General features: G+C 37.6%; 1 protein-coding gene across 6 annotated transcripts in view; it reads right to left on the minus strand.

The window, feature by feature from the left end:
- ppfia2 (PTPRF interacting protein alpha 2) overlaps positions 1–23,402 on the minus strand; it is a 960,214-nt gene that overhangs the window by 238,957 nt on the left and 697,855 nt on the right. For all 6 annotated transcript variants that reach the window (XM_051919721.1, XM_051919713.1, XM_051919703.1 and 3 more), the window contains exon 6: positions 20,461–20,535. In XM_051919721.1, coding sequence (XP_051775681.1) covers positions 20,461–20,535 — 75 coding nt within the window. The remainder of the gene's footprint in view (positions 1–20,460; positions 20,536–23,402) is intronic.

Raw genomic sequence — 23,402 nt, forward strand, 5'->3', positions numbered from 1 at the left:
GGAGTTTTTTGTTTTTTTCTGTTCTCCCAGCCATCTGACCTAATCATCGGACTAACCTTTGGAGACTTAGGGAATACAATATTTTATATATAAGGACTCTGTTTTTCTATTAATTATGTATCTATATTATATAAGCTCATAATGATTTACTTTTTATCACTTATCCATTATTATTCTTGCTTTTCTTTTCTTGCAACTATTTCTTTGACATCTTGTAAAATAATTTGTGCGACAATCTATGTATGAAAATGTGCTATATAGAAATAAATCGTGTTGTTGTAATTGGGAAATGAGCAAAACAGACTGTCAAGTCACCTTCAACTTTTTTGCAGGGAGAGTCACCCACAAATGATTCCTTAATCCATTGTGTTTTGAAACCTGCCTGAACTATTTCAGTAGTCTACTACAGCAGCACTAGGAGCCAGGCAGAAGTAAACCCTGGACAGTATGCCAGTACATCACAGGGCACACTTAAGCACACACACACAACAGGATAATTCTGAGTTACTATCTAACCTAACCTGAACATGTTGTAGAAATGAGGTTAAAACTAGATTAACATGAGGGTGTTGGCCAAATACAAGTGAATGCGTGTATCAAGTGTAAGTGAGTGTATTCTTGCAAACAGATTTTACACAACGTGCAAGGTTATTTCCTGCATTGCATAGCATTGCTGTGGGTTTAAATCTGCACACTAACATCTGCACATTTTCACATGTTGAAATAAATGATGTGCCATTAAAGTTTCAAGAAGGTCACATATGCAATATAACAAACTTTAACAAATGCAAGATGTAAGTTTAATTGGCTGCGGGGCTGTGAGTTCTACATGGTTTTAAGATTAATTGGAACCCTTGGGAGGTCTCTTAAAAATATATTTAATTACCATTGGGGCTTGAGTGAGAATTAACGAAAAAAAGATGAAGGACTGACTGATGTGGTATAATATAATGTGACTGAGTTTTAATCATCTGATCTACTAGAAATGATCAATTAATAAAAACGGAGAGCTAGAAACAAGAAGATACACTTCACACATACTGTATGTTTTTTTTAAAATTTGTAATTCATCTTGAGAGGAATATTACTGAAAGCATGCACAGCACATCAACTGATATGTATTTTTGAAAAGAAAAATAACGAGAGGAATGTTTCTTGATAGATGGAATGAGAAATGAATTTTTATTATGCCCAGATAAATAAAAACTATTTTATGAATCCCAGCATTTCTAGAGCAGAGTGGTCCTACTTGATGGTCAGCTGAGAGAAGATGTGCTGTAATTTTCTCTTATCCCAAATAAGTGAATATACTGCAGAAAAGTATGACATAGACACCTGAAAACAGAAGGGAAAAATCCAAAATGAAGCTGTTCACACAGTATAGGATGATTCATTCAGCTTCTACAATACAATCACATCAGATTCTTTCTTTCTACTGACAAGACATTCCAACCCTGCAGCAGAGTTCATAACATTTTCATTAAGTTAAAAAGTACATTTTTAGCATGTAGCACGCAAATGTCACACTGTATAGAGAGAGCCGCTTCAAGAAGTGCAAAAGGTTAATAGCCTCACAATAGAACAGTTAAAGAAATCTCCTGCTGAGCTCATTCTTTGCAAAAAATGTAAAAGTTGGAAAATGTTTGACTGTTTCAAAATATAGTCAGTACCTGTCATGCATTCAAAATGGATGATGTATGAAGTGCAGTATGCCTCCAGATTTATAGCTGACAACACTGTAAATATTCGGAGTACTGGAGAATATTGTTGCTTCATAACTCCATTGGTTCAGGATTCAAATCCCAGAGGACAATATAATGTCTCAGAGTTGGTGTGCAATCACTCTGCAGGTTTTCTTTTGCCATAATATTGTTCTCCCTTGATGTGTGCACCCCAACAACTATGTCTGCATGAGTGTTTACCACTTGTCAAAGATTTTAAAATTTTTGGCATTCATCACTAAATTGTCCAAGTATTTGTGTACAAGTCTGAGTTTTACACTTGTGACTGGCTGAAATTGCATTCAGGACTGGTTCCTACATTTTTACCCAAGTCTGCTTGGTGATACGATTGTTCTTTGTTTTTTTGTAATATGTTGTAATTTCTGCAGTTTACCCCACCTCCCTTATCGGTTCAATGCTTACGTTTTTTCTATTATTACTTTGCGCTTTCCCTACAATTATGTAGTTAGAGTCTTAAGGTGTGACCTGACCAAGCCTACATATACCATCTGACTGCCTAAGCACTTGGCTGTGGCATTAGCTATTACATGTGTTGTTCGGCTCTTATTTCGGATTTCCTTTGCGTTTTTAGGTATGCTTGCATGTAATGCAAAAAACTCCTTTGAGAATAGCCATGTCTGTCTATGTTCAACAAGTCAGCTCCCAATGAATTGATTTATTTTAAAGTAGGAACACTTATTCTTCAAGAAAATTTGCATTGGGACAGATTAATTTTTACTGCGATATCTTGACTACAGCATGCTGTACAAATTTTTGAAATTTAAAAAATCCCTGTAATGTTGTTCTTCAAGAACAACCAAAAGAAACCACAGAAAAACAGATTATGACAGCAAAGTCTTAAAGTCTCTTCTCTCTTTAACTAATCTTTACTGAGGAGTAGATGGTGTAAGTCAGGGTTAGTTGTGGAATCATGATATCTTCAGAGCAGTGTCATTCCCTGGTAAGTTTCCGGTCTTTTTAGGATCTCATCTTCTGTTTTACAGTTCTCCTTCAGTTCTTTGCCTCAAATAGGTTGAGCTGGGAGCATGCACTTATAAATCAATCAAAAATTAAGTAATAAAAAAAATAAGTAATCAGTTAGTTAAGATGTCCAGTTTGAATTGATTCCTGCTGTAGTTTCATTTTACATTTTTATGACTTACGCTCTGGAACCTTCCATCCCTCCTCAGCCTTATTTCAGCTTGTTAAATGCACATTGTTACATATACTTCCATTGTGCTTCCCTATAATATTTGTGTAGATTTGTTTTTAATTTGAATTAATTAAGCCAAATGCCTTTTTCATTAAAGAAAGAAAGAAAGAAAGAAAGAAAGAAAGAAAGAAAGAAAGAAAGAAAGAAAGAAAGAAAGAAGTATACTTACAGGTCACAACAGTGCATAAATAACTAACTATAACATTGATATCTTCCTCTGCTACCTCAGCACAAACTGCAAAGACTTGCCTGAAGAAAGACTGCATTGAACAGTATAGTGGTGGCAATCTGTCTACAGTGATGAATGTCATTTCTGTTTGGGAATGACCAAACAAATTTTGTTCCAGGTTTGTGATTTCAATTAAATTAATATCAGGCTATCACCTGGAATCTAATGTTTTAGTTGAAAGGGTCAATCAAGACATGGAGAAGGTTCTTCACTGCAATATTACTTCCTCCTAATCTAACTGGATTGTCACTTTACCTTTGTCCGAGTTTGCTCGCTACGTGCTATTTAATGTCTCTGTTCAAATGTCACCTTTTGAGTGTCAGTTTGGGTTTAATCCAACTGTACTGAGGTATACTGATGTATTGTCTGAATTTCCCTCTTTTATCTGCTAATGGGTTTGTAGAAAGGGCTGCCCATGTCTCTTGACATCATTCTTTTAGGAGTTTTTTTAGGAGTCTTTTGGGAGTTATATCATATGATAGCTGATGGCAGCATGGACACTGAACAGAATGTCCACAAGGGAACCAACTCTGTTGTTTTCCCCTTCAATAGCTTTATGAAAATGGGGTTTTCCCACATTGTGTTGTGTTGCTAAATATGTCTGCTTTAACTGCAGAAGGGCATAGAAATTTGTATTATTGAACGGCCTTCCAAGTCTCCCTAACTGAATCCATTCTAATATGTTCAGGACAAGTTTGAAAGCAGTCTAGGCTCTGTCCCTTGTAAGTCCACAACTATGGTTCACCCAGGTTCTCCATACATACTATATGAACCTTTTCCTACACATAGGAGGCAATATTTTCAAAAATGGGCAGAATGCTACAGCTGTAGAGCTCCATAGACCTGTGTTTCAGTTCCATCACTCTATGTGAATGTTGAATGTTGTTCTTCTGGATTGTATTTAGTGAATTTTGTTTCCCTCTACAGTCTGACTCTACATCAGTGTTCTCTTTGATGGATCAGCATCTTGTCTCAGAATGGATCTTTCCTTGTACCCAGTGCTGCTGCGAAGGGTTGACTCAGAAAATGGATAAATAGATGGATGGAACAGTCTTTTATTTTTTGCACAAACTAGTACACTAGTATAAAGAAACAAAATGGTTATTAGATAGACTACACAAACAGGCTTAACAAAATGCTAAGATTGTAGAACTGAGGATGATGAATGATTTAATAGAAAAGATACACTTGGGAAAACCTACAGGATGTGCACTTCAGATCACCACTGTATTTGAAAGACATTAAAGCTATAGAACGGGAGAAATAAGGGGTGGGGATATAAAGCTTAAATGATAAAGATGTAGGAGAGATAATACACGGTGGACAGGAAAGCTGACAGGAGAGCCCAATAGAGGTATTCTGTTGCTGGAGTTTTACTAACAAGATAAACGGTTTCAAATTATTCGTGCAGGAAGCCAACAGATAAAGTCAGCAACTGTAATAGCATAAGGGCTGCTTCAGGAGAGAGGAGGAAAATCAGACTTCTTTCAGACCATTTTGTATTAAGTAGTGGAAACACAGATGTCACAGCTAAGAATCAGATCAATTTAAAAGAGCTCCAGTGGGCAGAAAAACCTGATCATATCATTATAGCTGTTGATATGTCGAGTCTGGCAGCATACTGCTTCTAATGCCAAACTTCCATGCATTTCTGTTAGTAAAAATATGTCTTTTAAAAAATTGTGATTTCAGGCTCATTCCCTTAAGGTTTGAGGAGGTAACTGAAGTAATTTAAAAACAAAGTTTTCTATTATAAAATGAACTTTTCAGAACACTAAGCACTTTACTAGCTTTTAAACATTCTTCCATGAATCCATCAATTTTACAAACCCACTTTATCCAATTTTATGGTTGCTGGGATATACAATTCTATAACATTTTTTTTTATATGTTCTTCACGCTCATCACTTGCTTTGTCTGGTAAGGATAACACTGGCACCATGACAAGCTGTGCTAGCCAACTTCTTCTATTATGAATTCCCAGATGCTCTAAGATCAATCGGGAGATACAATCCATCTAGTATATCCTGGGTGTGCCCCCTGTCTTCTTGCAATAGGCTGTGTCTGTTATATTCCTTCCACGCATGGGAGGCACTAAGGAGGCACTGTAAATACATGTCCAGAACACCTCAGCTGGACTTGCTTAATTCAGAGAAGCAGCAGTTCTACTTCAATATACTCCTCAGCTCTTCACACTGTCATGGAGAGTAAACCCAGCAACGCTTCACAGCAATCTTATTTCAGCAGCTTGCACTTATGAATTTAATTCTTTCTCTCACTTCCAAGAGCTCATGGCCATCAGAGAGAAAAATGAGCTGCTGTAGATTGATTGGTAAATTGAAAGTTTCATCTGAGGACTTCTAATCCACTTCTACACCAAGGCCCAGTATAACGCTTAACGAAACCACTACAGCATTTGGCTATCATTCTCATATTCATCTTTAACTTATTTGTGAACAATACCCTGTGGTTCTTGAACTCCTCCACTTGGTACAGCTGTTCACCCTTATATGAAGAGAACAAGTTACTCATTTCTGGGAGGGAACCATGACCTCAGTTTTGGAGGGTTCTAATTTTCACCCTGTTTCTTCAAACTATTCCAGAGAGTAGAGGAGATCACAGTCTAAGAACACTGAGGGTGTCAGAATGACAATATCATCTGCAAACAGCAGAACTGCAACCCATACAGTACATTTCTAAACAGCATGCTATCCAAGCCACAGCTGCACCTTGCTGTCCTGTTCATGAAGCCCATGAACAGGAAAGGAGACTAGGTGCACTTCTGGGAGTTTCCAACACCCAAATTGGATGGCGTTGATGTAAGTATGCAAATAAAATTATTGTTCTGCAGCTACAGAGACAAATAGGCATACAGCAGCAGTCTCTGCGGGGAAAACAATCTTAACCCTTTGCGGTCGTTAGGCCAGAAAACTGGCCTTAGTAAAAAGTGCGCTATAGGTCGTCAGGCCACCGCTGGTGGCCCTGCAAGTTTCTGACCGATTTGCACAGTCGCCTGGTCGAGAAAAGTGGCCTGTGTTATTCCAACGTGCTTGAAAAAAATAACTGCTGTAATTATTGGCATTTTTTCAATAATTAATTACGACTAATGTAGCGTGACGTTGAAAATTAAATACGACTGCAAAGGGTTAAGCTTTTTTCATTTCTGTAAGCACATATAGACAGGACTAGCAAACTCCTATGACCTTTCAAGTATCTGTGCAAAGACAAGAGACTTGACTAACTGTTCTACAGTATATCCAGTATGAAATCAACATTGCTCCTCCTCAATAATTATACTGTCTCCATTCTACTAACTTGGCATAGGTTTGGTCCCTGAAGTAATCGGAACACAAACTGTTGTTCCCCCTTTTAAAAAACGGGGGTAACCATTTCAATTTCCAAGTGTTGCTGCACTTTGTCCACCATTCAAAGCAAAACAGAAGAGGTGTGCTCACCAAAATAACCTCAAATAACGTTCAGTGTAAAATGAAGCACATGGATGGAAGTTATGTTAGAGCAGTAGACATCCTGGATGTGATACCCTTATTCGTCTTGGATAACAAGATAAGAAATCATTAGACAGATAATGGGTAGCAGCATTGGCGGGCTGCATTGCATACAATATCTGCAGGGGCTCCTGGGAGCTGTAGTTTCTTCATGAATCTCAGCAGAACCAAACTGACCTGGAAGTGCTACATGAAGTTGGAATCAAGAGTGATTCAGAGGTGAGGGCTGGCCTGGTGCAGAGGAAAAGTGGGCCAATTTGAAAATAAAACAAAGTTGGTTGGTGAGCAGAGATTGGCATGAGTAGCTATGTAGCTGGCAGATGTCTAGTAAGGCCTAGGGCGACATAGACTTTAGTGTTTTAATTTTCCTGTTCTATTCATTCATTTCTACTTTTTTGACGTCTGTAATTTCTTAGTTGATTATATACCCTTCCATCCATTACCTGGTCTGATTGTGATGTTTTTGAGTTTGTTCCAGAATGTTCCATTAATGCACAACACATTAAAAAAAAATTAAACAAAAAATGTGAAACAAAATATCCATAAAAATCATTTTCTATAAATAAACTAAGATTCACGTAAACAGGAGAGAGAAAAAAAATGTAAAGTCTACAAAGATTCCATCTGGTCATCTAGGCCCTCACTGTTGCTATGCTACCAACTTAAGCTGTTTTGAAGAAACTAAGTGAGGCATTTTTGTAATAATATTTATTTACTGTCTTAGACAATAATATCATTAAATTTAAAATCTGATGCAGGAATATGTTTTTGCCTGTCGAAGTGGTTTTATATTTTTTTTGCTAAATAAGTAACTGTTACTTAGATACAATGTAAGTGGATCGGCCTTTAGGTCTGGTTTGTGCTTTGCGATGGAATGGATTCAGTGGGTTTGAAAATAAATGGGTGAAGAGAGTGGTATATATATATATATATATATATATATATATATATATATATATTATATATATATATAATATATATACTTTATATATATATACAGTATATATACAGTATATATATATATATATATTTGCATGCACTTGGTATTCAGGCCTCAATGTTTTTTGATGGAACATTTAAAACCATTACAAACTGAAATTAAGAGACTCTCCATCATTTTCTTGGCTCCCTTATGATTTTTTGTCCCTTTGCGTTACATGCCTGCCACAACCAGGTTTGAGAATAAACTTATGTGTGTGTAACTATTTGATAAGAAATCTGAGTATAGTGTTTTTCTGCTTCATTGCAGATTAAATTACAATGTTACAGCACTTTAGCCCAAGGTTGTGTCATGTAGTGGTTAAGGCTTTGGACTTCAGTCCCTAGGGCTGTGGTTTCAAATCCTGTTACTGACACTGTGTGACTATGAGCAAGTCACTTCACCTGCCTGTGCTATAATTGAAAATATATAAAAAAAAAAAGATCTGTAACCAAATGTATCTTTCAGATGTACTGTAAGTCGCCTTGGATAAAGGTATCAGCCAAATAAATAAATGTAAATATAATTCCAGACTAGGATATCTTTCTTGGTGTTTTTCCTGGGAATTCTAAATTCCTCCATGAAGTGAAGAAACATTAAAAATATCTGTTTGAATAGATAATGTAAATGGTTATAGAATGGGTTAGTGTGTGTGTACCTCCAAATGACTGTAAAAAAGAAAAATCAGGTTAGAAAATAGACAGCAATATCTCTCTCTCTTTATTTATTTATTTATTTATATAAAGAGAGAGAGAGGGAAAGTCCCCTACATACGAATAAGTTCCGTTCCAAGAGCGTGTTCGCAAGTCTGCTTTGTTTGTAAGTCCAGCTAAGTTAGCCTAGGCAACAACAAACTCAATGCAACCCTCAACTCCTATAGAGAACGTACAGCTATTTGTATATAAGAAAGTGCCTTTAAAAGTTAATATTTGTATTTTTTATTATAGATTTCTAGTGCATTTTAACAACAAGCAGCTGAAAGATATTTTTTATTCCCATTGTTTTCCATCAGCTGATACAGCTCGGTACAGTAGACTCGCTTACCGTTAGCGAATGAGCCTACATATTCAGACCTAGCATACCTGTCTCCTCAACTCTTATTGAAAACATGTTATTTGTGTTGTATGTACAGTCCAAATAGCTTTTAAAAGTTAAAATATTTACTGTGACATATTTGAGATCCTGACAGCCCCCTAATTGTAATGTGCACTGAAACTCTGTTAACACAGGCAGGGACTGCTTGTTCACCGCCAGTGCAACTGGAAGTTCAGAGGCTCACTGTATAAGGCAACTGTCACCTGCTGGTTGATGTCGGGAACATTTTAAACCGGCTCCTTACTTGGCATTTCACTTGCTTTTTTCTCACTTGTGCATGACATGTGTCTAGCCTTTTAATCTGAGAAGGGAGCAACTGCAAGATGTTCAACAGCATCACTGTGTGCATGCTGAAGATTCTGAGAGTGCTGAAGAGACAGCTCCTGTTTGGGCACCTTTGAGATGACAAAAAAATTGATCTTTTTTTTAAAAATCTGGACTCACCTTCTTCATTCTAGTGCAAGGCTGTGACCCACATATTATTTACATACCGTAAATCCCTCTGGGATAATAAAGTCTACCTAAACCTAATTTTGTATTGATTTAGAAGTGCATTTTAACAACAAACAACTAAGTGCTATTTTCCATGTTTTCAGTCAGCTGATCTCGGTAGACTCGCTTACGGCAAATGTAGAAAAACTATGTTCCCTGATCCATATTCCATGATCTTGTCATTGTTCTTTAGAATCATGCTGATGGTTTAATGGTTCGTATAATGTGAATGAGCAACATCAACCATCTTTTCACCTTGCTCTACTCTCTCAATTATTGTCACTTTTGTTTCCATTGTTATTACCTGGTGTTTCTTAGCAGTACATCACCACCATTTTTACGCTTAATTCTGGACATCTTGGCCTTGAAATAAACCATGTTAACGTAAACAGAGACACAGCCAAAAGCACAACCACTTGTAAAGGATGCACGAACGTGACTGAGAATGTAAGCAATAATAGCGTGGGATTTTACGCTCTGCCTAGCGGCAGACATGCAAACTAACTTAGGCACTGCCTCAAAATTTGAAGTTATGGTACAATTTTTTACTTTTTACTTATTTAAATAATCATCATGGAGTTTATTGAATGTTATTATTTTGATAGTGGTTCTGGTAAATGAATGTTGTGCAAACTAATTTTTAACTATGATTTAGGATTCTGATTTTTGGCTTGACAATAGTGTATTTGAATTTCCAGTTATGAACCTTGGATTCATGATACATGTTTTATCTTCTGGTTCCTTATTAAATCATTTTCTGCCTCTCTCAGTCTGGCTCAAGATATGCAGAGAGAGTGTTCCTAATATTTGCTGTGATAACTATTTAAGTATGATGCTATTTTTTTTTTATTTGTAATAGAATGCTGTATTTTCAACATAACTCCGAATCAGATTAAGCGAGTTAAATAAAGGATGGATGGAATATTATTACAGTGAAAAACAATATTAGTCATTATTATCACATAAGACATCTCTGATGCAACTTTGGCTCTCATAAATGCTTCAGTAAATGTACAGTAGACTGGGTTTTTTTATTTCTTTGACAGTGAAATGTCCCATGACAATTATGAAACTATAAACCTCCGATTGCATTATGTTATTATAGATTATTATTTTCAAAATGCTCTCATCGTTTTGTTTTATTCACTTATTCTACTGAAGCAATAAAGCCTGTAAATGTGAGGATATTATAGGAATGCTAAGCACTGAAAGTGGTATTTTATTATACATTCTCCCTTTAATAATTGAGAGATAAGTTCTTATTGATGGGTTTGATTTTTTTATAGACTGTGGAAAGCTGTTCCCTTTTCATATAGCGTTAACATGATAATAATTATTCATCTGTTTTCATTACCAAGTAGTCTGAGCTGGATTCTGTCCTCACTGGAATTATCCTTGGATGGGCACACTCAGCTCATTATAAAATTTGGAGCTGCCAGTTACCATCAGATGCTGATCTTTGGGATATAGAAGGAAAGATGAGTACCCAGAGAAAATTTGTGGACATGGGGAGAATATGCCAGCTGAAAACCGCCAGGCCAGTAGAAATATGAAGAATCGGTGAGGCAGAGCTGTTAATGACATCTGCAAATATTTATGTTCAATATATGGAGTATTGTGAACTGGTGCTCGTACTTTCAAGTTAGGGTGTAATGACACTGTAGTGCTTTAATTATATGTTAAGCCTGCTTTTGCAATTATGTGCAAGATTGTTATGTATGTGTCAGCAACAACAATAGTTAATTTCTTTTATAGTCCAAAATCACACAAAAAAATGTCTCAATGGGATTTAACAGGCCCTGTGTTTTGAGTCCCCCAGCCTTAGCGCTCTAAACAGACAAGAAAAATCTTCCAAAAAAACCTTTTAGGGCATAAAAGGAAGAAATCTTGGGAGGTACATTGGGTGTGCAATGGAGTTTGGTCATATTGTGCATTCAGTTCGGCCATTATCTTTTACCTCTGATTTTATTTTGACAAATTGAATGTCTTATCCTGTTTAGTACATGCTGCCATTTTGTTTCAACGAGGTTCCGTTTTGGGTAGCTTTGTGTGTGGTTGTTACCTTAGTTGCTACTGTGTGACCAGCTGACGTGTGCAATGAGCCATTGTTGTGACAGTATAAAGGCTGGTGGCATGTACTTCCTTGTCCAAGATTGTGCAAAAATGGTAAAAGGCAACTGCTCCTTTGGTTTCATTTAGACTTTGGCAACAGATTTATTGGCTTTGATTTTTGTTTTATGTATTTGATTTAGGCTCACAATATTCTTTCTGACTTAAGACTCTGAAAAGTATTTAGACTACGAGCTCTCCTGAGTGTTTTGGGTTTAGATTCACGTTAAAGCTTTTCTAATTATTGCCCTTTGACCCCCTGATCCATTTCTCTTGCCCTTGTGGTGTGACAACTTCATCCTGGCAGAACGTAAGTGTGGTGGGAGAGTGTAGTGATTTCTCACAGATACAGAGTCTTCAGTTGGACGCTATCTAAGTAGAGTACAGTATGTGCAGTATTCCTGTCTGAGTGAGTTTTAAACCTGACACCCCAGGTCTCTTATTACATCACAAAGATGTGTGTGTGTTTGTTAAGTCAATTGGCGATTCTAAATTCTCAGCATTTTTGCCATTACTTCATTTCCAGGGTTGGTCCATGACCTGTGCTCAGTTTCGCCAGAATATGCATGTTCGGTAATATTAATATTATGGTACATTATGTAACGTTTGTGCAAAAATCATCAAAAGAGTGGGACCCCACTTTCTGTGCTTCATCAATGGGCAGTACTAATCTGACTAGCCCCATTTGTAAAGCAGAAAAGATGCACCCACGTTCTACAGAAAAATCAAAAAAGAGACCACCCTTATAGCAACCTCATCATATTAAATGTCAATGTCACTGTCTTCTTGTATTTAAGTATGTTTACAACTTGTAAGTTTGCTTACAATTCCAGAAAAACCATATATCTGATTGAAACCTTCTACAACTATACAAGAAAAACTGTAACTTCATGATTAAAGTAGCAAAATCATTTCTGCTTTCTGTGATACACATTTTGTCCTCCAAAAATAACTATCAGGGCAAAGAATGAAAAAAAAAAAATGGCTAAAAATAATGTTGAAAAAGAGACAATATTTGGGCTATAAGTCACATTCCATAAAATAACTAAGAAACCCAACTAATTCAGATTCAAGTTTGTGGGGAAATGCACTGTAGGGTGGCAGTCAATTGTAATGCTCACAAGCGCAGAGACAGGCTAGAATTACCAACTAACCTCTTAAATAACATTTTTTGTCGATTTTGGGGGAAAAAAACAGTATTGAGACAAAAGCCCATACAGACACAGGGGGAAAGTGCAAGCTCCACATAGTCAACAAGTGGATTTTGGATTTGAATCCAGAATTCTTGATCCATGAGGCAGCAGTGCTGACAACTGCACTACCATACTTCTTTCTTAAAATAATGTCTAAATAATATAAAAATAAATGAAAAAAAAAATAAAAAAGCTATTGCCATCTACTGCACTGAATTTGTTTTGTAAAACTGATGTCAATGGACTCTTTTTGTGCATCTAACACTTTGCCCTAAGCAGTGGACAGCCACTAGTCTTGTGCCTTTTGTACATTTGCTGCTTTTTCTCTTTAATTTGTGCAGAGAAGCTGATATTGCATCACTGTTCATTTCTTTGGCAAATTTTCCTTAAGTATGATAAGTATTAAAACTATTGCGATATGTACTGATTGTTTTGACATTCGTTTTTGAAAGTTCTGCTCAGGTCTGCATTGCTTTCACAGATTGAGCAATACCAGCAGAGCCAGTCAATCCATTAGGTGACTTAGGTAGCCACCTGGGGCGCAGTCATGTGATGGGCACCATTTATGAAAGTTAAGTGGGGTGGCCTCCGGACAATGAGGGGGATAGGCCCCACCCCAAGGACAGTCAAACTCTGATGATTCTGAGTGGGTGCCTTTACTTGCTGGGCGCTGTTTATAAAAGTAAAAGTGTAGACACTCTGCACACCAAGAGGTGCAACTTTCCTTAAAGTTTGTGGTATATGCACAAAGGGGTGCTCTTAGTACTATTGAAGGGGTGAGCGCTCTGGACACCCCTACCCGCCAGGTTATCAAAGTCTAATAATATACACTACCTGCTAAGGGCTTTGACTGGCACTGAGCACCACTACAACACTGTTTAAGTTGCTGCACATTCTCCCCATGTCTCTGTGCCCTTGCTTGAGTTTTCCTCCCATATTTTCAAGGAAATGTGTATAAAAAGAACTGATTGTTCAACATTGTTCTTATATAAGAAGGTCTGCAGAGGGTTAGAGTCCTGTTCACAGTTGGTTCCATCCTTATGTTAGATGCTGCTATAATAGGCAGACCCATCACCCCCCACCATACAACCCTGAACTGGATTACGTCAGTGATATGTGAATGAACATTTTGGACACACTTCTGTTTTTTCAATTTGGAACTAAATGATTTAAATTTCTTTGGTCCCATTCTGATTATGAAGGTGCACTCACAGGAAAGATTATATGGATTTTGTTTTATAGACTGAAATGCTGAACTGTCAGACTGAAATGCTGAAATGGCATTATTGGAATTACTCACCTTGGTAAAGGTTTAACATTTGCTCTTTGTTTTAGCATTCATGTTTAATGGTTAAGGTTTAACAACAGTTTATTTGTTTTTCTGTTTGACAAAACATTTGATCATTTGAATGATGTACTCAAATATATTATTTACTGAGTGCTTTTCATTAGAATAAGGATGACAAGTACACATGACTCAGCACTCACAGGATGGGCACACCTAACAGATAGATGATATAAAACAGACAATTTTTTCCATTTGAGCTAGTTGTGAAACTGCCTCTGGAAAAATTCTAAAACAATAAATGTGCCACTGCATAAAGAATGAAGATCATCTTAAAAGTGTTGCAACTTCAAAAGTCCAGGTTGTATACTTTATGTAGTACTTCTGCCTGTGCTTCTGCTTGTGGCAGAATAGAAGAACAATTTGCCATCATTGATATTCTGCTAGTTGCTTCTCGCTTTGGAATTAGAAGCTCATGATTAATTCCAGGTCAGTAGATGTGACAGGAGATGTCCTCATTATGGTCTGTGTGTAATGTGGTCTTGAGTGAAACAGCACTAGAAGAGTAAGGTGTGCCTTATGGGCTGAAGACCCAGCTGTCCAAAGGGCAGCCACTAGTCTTGTGCCTTTTGTACATTTGCTGCTTTTTCTCTTTAATTTGTGCAGAGAAGCTGATATTGCATCACTGTTCATTTCTTTGGCAAATTTTCCTTAAGTATGATAAGTATTAAAACTATTGCGATATGTACTGATTGTTTTGACATTCGTTTTTGCAAGTTCTGCTTAGGTCTGCATTGCTTTCACAGATTGAGCAATACCAGCAGAGCCAGTCAATCCATTAGGTGACTTAGGTAGCCACCTGGGACGCAGTCATGTGATGGGCACCATTTATGAAAGTTATGGGGGGTGGCCTCCGGACAATGAGGGGGATAGGCCCCACCCCAAGGACAGTCAAACTCTGATGATTCTGAGTGGGTGCCTTTACTTAGAAGGCTATGGCTGACAACCCTTGAGTCTGGTAAGCAGAAATGTGAACACACAAGTTTTACAGATAGTCTTCGCATAGTGGAGTCTTGGGAGCAACAGGACTATAGGTAAAGATGTAACTTGGATGACGAAGGTCCAAATGGCTAGTGGGCACACGATGCCTGACAATCCTGTTCAGATGAATACACAATATATTACTACAGTTTGGAGTGTATGCTTCCACACAGTGTGTAAAGAAAAGCATTTTCCATGAAATTATGGCTGGTTAATAAATTAAACATTATGTTAAATATAAGGCAATATAGATGTTAAACCGGCATACAGAAAAAGTGATAGCAATGATATATTACTGTGTATGTAATGAGAAGTCGAGCAAAATTACCATTTTTATTGACTAACTGAACAGATTACAATATGCAAGCTGTTGAAGCAGCATATTGCAACACGTTTCCAACTGTGACCCCGTGTTCTTGATGAACTCATTTTAAGGTAACAGTCTCAATCCACTGTAATAATTCTCTTCATAATTTTAAACACTTCAATTATGTCACCTCTTAATTTTCTTTTGCTTAAACTGAAAAGGTTCAGCTCTTTTATTTTTTCCTTGTAATTCATCCCCTGTAGCCCTGGAATCAGCCTAGTCGCTCTTCTCTGGACATTTTCTAGTGCTGCTATGTCCTTTTTGTAGCCTGGAGACCAAAACTATACACAGTACTCCAGACGAGGCCTCACCAGTGCATTATAAAGCTTGAGCAGAACCTCCTTGGACTTGTACTCCACACACTATGGTACATTCTGTTAGCCTTCTGAATGGCTTCTGAACACTGTCTGGAAGTTGATTGTGCAGAATCCACTATGATTCCTAAATCCCTCTCTTAAGGTGTACTTTCAATTTTCAGACCTCCCATTGTATATTCAAACCTAACATTTACTTCCTACATGTAATACTTTACATTTTCTTAATTTACTTCAGTTTAATCTGCCACAAGTCTGCCCAAGCTAGTCTGCTGTCCAAGTCCCTCTGTAATGATTCCAGATTATATGCCAATCCATCTATCTTGGTATCATCTGCAAACTAAACCAGCTTGTTACTTATATTCCTATCTAAATCATTTATATATATTAAAAATAGCAGTGACCCCAGCACTGACTCCTGTGGAACACCACTCTTAACTTCAGCCAGTTCTGATGAGGTTCCTCACACCATCACCCGCTGCTTCCTGTGTCAGAGCCAAATTTGCACCCATCTACAAACAACACCCTGAACGCCCACTTCTTTTAGTTTGATGCCCAACCTTTCATGTGGCACCTTATCAAATGCTTTCTGAATCTGTAGTTATGTCTATGGAAACAGTAATGAGATGATCAAGCTAGTATTTTAGTGCAGATTAAAATTAGTGGAAGAAAAACAGTTCAAATATTGTGTCCCATACCTTGGTAAATTTTACAAATGTTATGACCAGCAAAAGCTCTGGCTTAAAAAAATCAACTTTCCTTAAAGAAATAGCACGACTATCTTTTTAAAAAATCAGTTATTTGGCCATGGGGCAAGTCACAACATTTAAAAGCCCTTATGACTTAATTTTCACTGCTGAATTCTGAACCAAGGGTGGCAGCTGCTACACAACTGTTGGGTGCTTTGCTATGTTTTATTAGAAGACCAGAAGGATGGACGTAGAAAACCATCAGTGCGAGCCATGACAACCAAATAGGAATTGCAAATAACATGCCAAAAAATCAGAGCAGGCCACTGGAGGATGTCTGACTTGCTGCCATTAAAACAGTGTTGAGAGCAAAGGTGTGCACAGCTATGCATAACAAACAATGAGCAAAGGCCAGGGACAGACAGAATAGGTCAGGTGTGTTCTTGAAGCATGTTTGAGAAACATATGCCATTCCTCAGAGTGCAACCACTTCTGACAGCCCATTACAATTTTTTATTTAGAGGCACTGCTCTTGAGGAGTCAATATTCAAATATGAAAAGAGTGTGGAACTAGAAAGATCCTAGGATATACATACAGTATCTCACAGTAAATATTCAATTTACAGTCAATAGCAAACTATATACATTCCTATTGGCAAGAATCCTTCCATACACCTATCTATCTATCTATCTATCTATCTATCTATCTATCTATCTATCTATCTATCTATCTATCTATCTATCTATCTATCTATCTATCTATCTATCTATCTATCTATCTATCTATCTATCTATCTATCTATCTAGAAAACCTTGTGATTTTGAGAAAATTGCTCTAGTACACTTTGCTACACAGATATAATGTAATTCTGCATTTTTGCTCTCGTTTGAGCCCCAAATGAAACGTATCTGGAGAAGCACAAACAATGAAGTAAGTTTCATTCAGTAAGCATGTATCTAACTAGCCTGTAAATGGTGTGGGATTTCTATAAGTACATACAAAGTTTGAAAAATAAGACCATTGGGTCCTGCACATGTGCCTGGTTTGCCTTAATTTCCATTAGTGTCTTTAGGTATGTGTTTCACTGTTTAACTGAAAGAATTCTACTTGATTAAGTTTTTCATGTTAACAGATACCTTTTTTTATGTAATATAACTGATAACATAAGCCTTGGGAGATCTGAAAACTGGGAGATTCATATAATTTGTCAATCCTAGAGAAGAAATTGACTTTTCACATGACCTTTAGGGGTTAGAGCACAGGTTCAGCCATTGTACAGTGCCCCTGAAGCAATTTTCAGGTTAAGGGCCTTGCTCAAGGGCCCAATGGAGTACGATCCCTTCTGGCAGTAGTGGAATTTAAACCTTCTAGATACCAGCGCAGGTTCTTAGCCACTGAGCCACTACTCCGCCCTATACAGTAAAGGTGCTGGCAAATTTAGATTTTTTTTTTTTTGGTGAAGCATTTATAAAGGAGGCGGCATGGTGGCGCAGTGGTAGCGCCGCTGCCTCGCAGTTAGGAGACCTGGGGACCTGGGTTCGCTTCCCGGGTCCTCCCTGCGTGGAGTTTGCATGTTCTCCCCGTGTCTGCGTGGGTTTCCTCCGGGTACTCCAGTTTCCTCCCACAGTCCAAAGACATGCAGATTAGGTGGATTGGCAATTCTAAATTGGCCCTTTGGTGTGTGGGTGTGTTTGTGTGTGTCCTGCGGTGGGTTGACACCCTGCCTGGGATTGGTTCCTGCCTTGTGCCCTGTGTTGGCTGGGATTGGCTCCAGCAGACCCCTGTGACCCTGTGTTCAGATTCAGCGGGTTGGAAACTGGATGGATGGATGGATTTATAAAGGAGTGTGACACAGTGGTTAGTACTACTACTACTTTATGTCTGCCGTGCTCACTCGTTGTCTCTGAGTATGCCTGCTTTCCAGTGTCTGTATGAGTTTTTCTTCTAGAGCTCTTTCCATATCCCAAAGATGCACAGGTTAGATTAAGTACAGATTGTAAACTAAGCCTGTGTGGGAGTCCATCCTGTGATGAACACAGTGTCACTTCAGCACATCAGAGGACCTTCTTACAGGCTCTGTTGAGGTAAGCAATATCCCGCATGCAGTGAGAGGAAGCGCTGTCACCTACACTGTCATCTCCTTTCCCCACAGAGATATAGACTAGATCCTCTGTGTTCTGAGACCAGTCCAACGTATTATTAATGTGATTCCCCACATACTGGTAGGAGTGAACCACTTCTACATCCACTCTAGTATATTTCATTTATAGGATCTTTGCAATTCTTTTATTACAAAATCAAAGTATGACGGAACTGTATAAAATGATGGTGGCAGCCTAGGAACAGAACATCACAAGGACTCAAACCTGAGTTCAAACACACCCTTTTAATAACCTTGCCTGTGAGCCTATGTCATGTGAAATCGTCTACATAGGGAATTTGTAGCCTAATTAGCATTGATAACACAAAAATATACGGCACTGAGTGTGTAGGAGTACACAGGACAACCGAAGGTGCTCTTCAGAAATGTTTAACTTCCATATACTACTAGACATTTGTTAACAGTTTATCATGTTGCCACAAACATTAGAAGATTATTTCCAGGCTATCAAACAATTACGGATGATATGGTAGGACAAGGACCCATCAAAAATCTGTTCAAATACAACTGCTTATGTCTAAATTGAAAGTTCATTTTTTCAGTTTAGTTCCTTCTACATCTTTTGGAACCCACATGCTCCTATCAAAAAACAAAAACACCACCCTGGGTTAGGAGCCCAATTGCAAAAATGCACATTATTCATGGGTTGGAGTAATAGTTAGAAATAAGCTTATAATAATTTGAATCTGGCATATATATTTCATTTCATAGTCTTTGGGAGCCTAAGCCTATTCTGCGAACAACAACATTAGGCAGAAATCAGCCCTGAACAGGCAACTTTCAAACTGGGAAATTTCACATTTATCAGTCAAGGTAATCTGCATGTCTCTGGGATATGAAAGAAACTGGAAAATATGTGATCACTTATACACATAAGGGGAAAATACAAATTCATTCTGGTGCCATCGAGTAACAGTACTAAACACCGGGTCCATGCATCTTTATCAATCTCACAAACCTTATTTTTTATTTTGCAGATATAAAATGTATGCCTTCCCCATCACTTGTGTTATAAAACAGCATCTTACAGGGTTGAATTTTTTGTTGTTGATCATTCATCCATCCATCCATTATCCAACCCGCTATATCCTAACTATAGGGTCACGGGGGTCTGTTGGAGCTAATCCCAGCCAACACAGGGCGCAAGGCAGGAAACAAACACCCGGGAAGGGCGCCAGCCCACCACAGGGTGCACACACACACACACCAAGCACACACTAGAGACAATTTAGAATCGCCAATGCACCTAACCTGCATGTCTTGGAGGAAACCGGAGCACCCAGAGAAAACCCACGCAGACATGGGGAGAACATGCAAACTCCACGCTGGGAGGACCTGGGAAGCAAACAGGGAAGCTGTGAGACAGCAGCGCTACCCACTGTGCCACCATGCCGCCCTTGTTGTTGATCAACAAATTTTAAATAATGAATAATACATTGTGGCAAGTGGCTGGGGGCGGTACCCAGTTGGGACACCTGGAAGGACCGGGAGAGGGACTACGCCTCCTCCGGACCATGAGAGGGAAGCCGCCCTGGTTGGTATGGGGGCCACGGGAACAGAACATGGAAGCTCAACCCTATAGGGACCAGTGGTCACCTCCAGGGGGCGCCCAAACACCTGAGAAGCCCTGGACGTCAGCACTTCCGGGATTATCAGGGACCCCTGGAGTGCTTCCAGGTGCTCATGCACCACTTCAGCCACACCAGGAAGTGCCGCAGGAAGCTCATCAGGAGGCACCTGGAGCACGGCCAGATGGACTTAAAAGGGGCCGCCTCCCTCCATTTGTCATCTGGAGTCGGGTGGAAGTGGACGTAGCTTGGAAGAGAGGAGTGGAGGTGGTGAAGGAAGGCAAGACTCTGAGAGGCCTGGACTGAGGGTGTGTGGTGCAGGATCCCTGGGTTGTGTGCGGTAACTGTAAATATTGTACATATGGAGAATAAACATGTGTTGGTGACTAAACCATTGGTGTCCACCTGTCTGTGTCCGGGCTCGTTCCCACAACATTTAAAATAGGCTGGACAGCAATAGGTAAGATTTTTCTTGCAAAAACAGAAGAATGCTTTACCTCTTGATTAGCTGCAGACAGTTCCTCTTCTAGAGCTGATACTCTTTCCAATGAAACTCTTAAACGCTCCCGCACCTAAAAAAAAAAAAAGTATGAGTTAAAAGGTGTATTGAAAAGTAATCACAAGACAGAAATGAAAGAAACAATTCCATTATAAGAGCAGTTCAGTGAGTTGTTGATGTTTTAAGTATTAAGCAAATTTTTTGTTAACTCTAAAGTATTTGTTGCTATATGTCCACATCATCCACCTTAACAAAAGGATAAAGTGTCCATGTGTCCACCTGTGTCTGTTTGTCCATCCGGTTTCTTTGTCTCTGCCATTCTAAAAGATGGTGCATCACAAACATTACCAATGCTGAATCCCACGGTCTATGTTGATTACTTGGATTTCAGCCTTTCTTTGACAGGTAGCAGAGCTATATACATATATATATATATATATATATATATATATATATATATATATATATATATATATATATATATATATATATATGTATATGTATATTATATATATACTGTATATATATATATTGTATATATATATATATATATATATATATATATATACACCTTAATAAAAGGATTAGTGTCTATGTGTCCATCCAGTTGCTATGTCCCTGTAATTCCAACAGATGGCACCTCTCTAGCATCAACACAGCTTTTATAAATCCCATACCAAATGGCTACAACAGAGAAATGCTTTACATTAGTCATTTCCACAGTTGGCTAATCGCAAACATTTGTAATAATGCATTTTATTACTGCAAACGCTTGTGATGTGCCATCAGCTGGAAGGACAAATGCAATGCAATTTATTATGACATGCATTACTAAATACATTCTAGTAGATGGTACACTGCAAACTTTAATGCTGCGGTTAATTACTTATATTTCAACCCACTTTGTATGGGTAGCACAGTTAGTTTAAAATAAAAGTGTAAAAAATAATATAATATAATATGTAGGTGAAAGAAGAAGGAATGTGTTTCAATCTAAACTAGTAAAAATAGAAAAAATGTAAGTTTCAAAATGCAAAATAAACTTTAAAGGTTCAATAAAAAGGTAAACTGGATTGTTGGGAGGTAGAGTTTCTTTCATAATTCACAGTGACACACAGCTTTGACAATGGAAAAGCACTGAGATGGGTTTTATTAAAGTACAGGGTAAATATAACATTATAATATTACATTTTCAATCCTGCATAAGCTAGTTCAGGTTTTATATTTCTGCACCATTAAGAACAATGCAAAATGGAGTTTCAAGGCCCACTCACAAGCACACACAAACGGGACTGGATAAGAATAAAATATGTAGACAGTGCAAACAAAGTTTGGTCTCCAACCGAAGGTGGTGTCATCGTAATAATCACAAGGAGAAGCAATGGGAAAAATAGGAAAAAACAATTAAATGTGCAATCAAGTGAGCTTTACCAGTGAAAATCCAAAAAGTGATATGTTTTTAATGTTGCTTGTTCAGAAAAGGCTTTGGCCAAACAGTGTAAAATGATACATCAAAAATCTGTGCTTCATATTTCTGACATTGTGCTAAATATCTGTGAGAGCTTGTCCGGCACAGAGTGAGTGCAATAACTGAATCCGTCACATTTTTTTGGACAAATTCCCAAACAGTTACAATGCTCAGTGGCAGACCATGTATCTACAGTAATAATGCATCCACTTTAAGCACCTACTTTCAGATCATTTTTGTCTACCATTTCATTACCGCATTCTAAATGCAACATCAGAAACCAAATGAACAGTTATGTTTTATAGTGCATGAGTGGTCTTTTGCAAGGAAAGTTAAGCTTTTTTGTATTTTTAAACGACACTTTCCAAAGGAGGAAAAAAACCCCACTGTTATTAGTCGATTGGAGTACTACAGAATGTTACATTCTTTGATATTATTCAAATTACACTTTTAGAGTGTAGAAGCATAAAAAAGTACACATTTCAAGTAAAAGGATGGCAATTTGATGACTAAAAACTATTTTAAAACATATTATGTAATGAGCAGTTTAAACAAGGACAATTTATTTCTGCACTACTTGGAAACTAAACAAAAAGGTTTCTTCAGTTACAGGTTCACCTCTCATAGATGGAAAAACAAACTAAATACTGTATATATACAGACTATAAAACTATAAAATTATAAAAGAAATCTTTGAGGGATTCTGAAAACGCAGAATAAAGCATCATCAAAAAAAGTTTGAACATTAATGGGCCATTTTGCCCTACCTAGCTGGACATTGTTATTTTGTTTACTTGTGTTATTTTAAGGTCTGCAAGGTACTATAGTGATTTGAAAAAAACAGGACATTTACAGTCTTGCAACTTGTAATTTTGATGTATGTTATTTTTGATTTACACTCCTTCAAAGAGCTCTTCCTAAAGAGGAAGGGCAATAGGAAACAAAAAAAATAATACATTTTAGAAAACTAAGATGTCATCTGTTTTTGGCAGGGTTCATCTCTTGGTTCAGCACTTTGATGAATTATATCTAGCAGCTACGAGAGCCTTTGGATAAAATTATTTTAGCTTTGCTTATCATGAGTGGGGAAGTTCAGGATCAAGTTTTTTGTCATATGTAGAGAGTAAATTCTTACTTGGTTTATCTGTCCAAAATGCAACATGCCTAAGTGCTCTGGTACCATGATCAGCAAGTATTACTGTTAGTCATTATTATTATTAAAGGAATTACAGATTCTATCCATTGTTTTTTTTTATATTTGTAATTGTAAACAATCATTCATCAGTCATTCTCTGGCACCAGGATTAGCAAGTAATACTATTTGTCATTATTATTAAAAACAATTACAGATTCTATTTGATTTTTCTTTCTGTATTTGTAATTGGTAAACAGTCATCCACTGGAATGAGTTTAACCAATTTAGTCAGGGATTTATTTGTCTCATTTTGTTGAGAAAAGGATACTTTATTATA

Source organism: Erpetoichthys calabaricus, chromosome 1, assembly GCF_900747795.2.
Source record: "Erpetoichthys calabaricus chromosome 1, fErpCal1.3, whole genome shotgun sequence".
Lineage (NCBI taxonomy): Eukaryota > Metazoa > Chordata > Cladistia > Polypteriformes > Polypteridae > Erpetoichthys > Erpetoichthys calabaricus.